Genomic DNA, 1,466 nt, shown 5'->3' with positions numbered 1-1,466 from the left:
CCGCCGGGCCGTGTCCCTGTGGGCCTGCCCTGGGCGACCCTGCTCTGGCAGGGGGTGGCACTGGGGGATCTCCAGAGCTCCCTTCCAACCCCGACATTTTGTGATTCTGTGAAGTCCCATGTCCATCCCCACAGCTCCTCCAGCTCAGCCCTGCCCGGTGCCCTTGAGTGGGTGATGGGACCATGTCTCAGACCGCTGGCATGGGGGCGATGGGGCTCTCAGCTCCCAGGGATACTCACACGATGGCACTCACTCCGCGGCAGTACCGCTCCCACATGCTGCGAAACCGTGGCTGGCCACCGATGTCCCAGAGCTGTGACAGGGAGACGGCGGCATTACCCACTGTCCTTCCATCCCGCCTGCGGCCCTTCCCCGCCTGACAGTCGGGCATGCACCAAAGCCATCCCCATCCCCTCCCCTTCAGCTCAAACCCAACGAGGAGGTTCCCAACTGGATGAAGACAGGAGACCTCTCAGGAAGGGCAGCGGGAGGGTGCTGAGCACCTCCTGCCACGTGTCTCTGCTGGCACACGGTACCCCTGGCCCAAGTCGGGCTGCTCCTCTCCCTTCCCTCTGCACCTCCTGCCTTTCACTCATGCATCTGACATTTCAAAACAACCAGCACGCTCTCAGAAACGTTTCTACAGCAGGCAGAGATCTCTAATCTGCTTCTCAGGCCCATCCCACCGTTATTTCCCATCCATCCCAGGGTCCCTGAAAGATCCAGAATGGATCGAAACAGTCTCTCCTTTTACTCTCGAGGCAGAGACCACCACTGCCAGCCAGGACTTGTATTTCCCGGCGCTCCTACCCTCAGCAAGGTACCACACCCCTAAGTCCCCACCAGCAAACCAGAAGTGGAAGAAAACCCCCTGCTTTGCAGCCCAGACTGGCTTTTATTGCAGAGGTCTGCGTCTCCCTCATCCCCGCCCACCATCTCCTCTGGTGGTCACCTGCAGGAGCCCAAGAGGGCAGATGCCCCCAGCTGCAGCCGGGGTTCCTGGTGTCCTTCAACCTCCAGCACAAGACCTACCAATCTCCCTTCACTCCATCTTTCATCCCAAGAGCCCCCATGGGCGATAACACATGCCTTACCTTTATGGTAACGTTCCCCTTGGTGATTTTCCTCATGTTAAAGCCCACCGTCGGGATCATGTCTTCGTTGAACTGTCCTGACTGCAAGGAACAAGGTGAGACACCTTTAGGAGGCAGGGAAATCCCGAGAGCCTGCCTGGAAAGAACCCCAGCCACCCTGCAAAAGCCACGACCCTCTTCCTGGTCCAAACCAGGAGCAAGATTAGAGCCAAGGAGACCAGATGCCTGCAGGACAGCGATGCCTGGGTGCAAGGTGCCCTGGGTGGCCTTCCCTGAAGCTCCCAGCCCTGCTGCCATCTCGGGGGGGTGGAGGTTTGCTCAGCCCAGGTGTGATTCCCAAGCCCTTCGCAGGAGGAGGCCGAGACCTTCATC

The 1,466-nt window shown here is 59.6% G+C and overlaps 1 protein-coding gene across 1 annotated transcript; it reads right to left on the bottom strand.

The window, feature by feature from the left end:
* Positions 1 to 235: 235 nt before the first annotated feature.
* Positions 236 to 1,175, bottom strand: LOC104277461 (ADP-ribosylation factor-like protein 8A; the record flags this gene model as incomplete). Its single annotated transcript, XM_009874095.1, has 2 exons — positions 236 to 313; positions 1,095 to 1,175. Coding segments are annotated over 2 exons (159 nt in total), but the record flags the coding sequence as incomplete, so codon positions are not given.
* Between the last annotated feature and the right edge of the window lie 291 nt (positions 1,176 to 1,466).

This window comes from Apaloderma vittatum, unplaced genomic scaffold, assembly GCF_000703405.1.
Source record: "Apaloderma vittatum isolate BGI_N311 unplaced genomic scaffold, ASM70340v1 scaffold34237, whole genome shotgun sequence".
Lineage (NCBI taxonomy): Eukaryota > Metazoa > Chordata > Aves > Trogoniformes > Trogonidae > Apaloderma > Apaloderma vittatum.
This window is presented reverse-complemented; position numbering and strand designations above follow the sequence as displayed.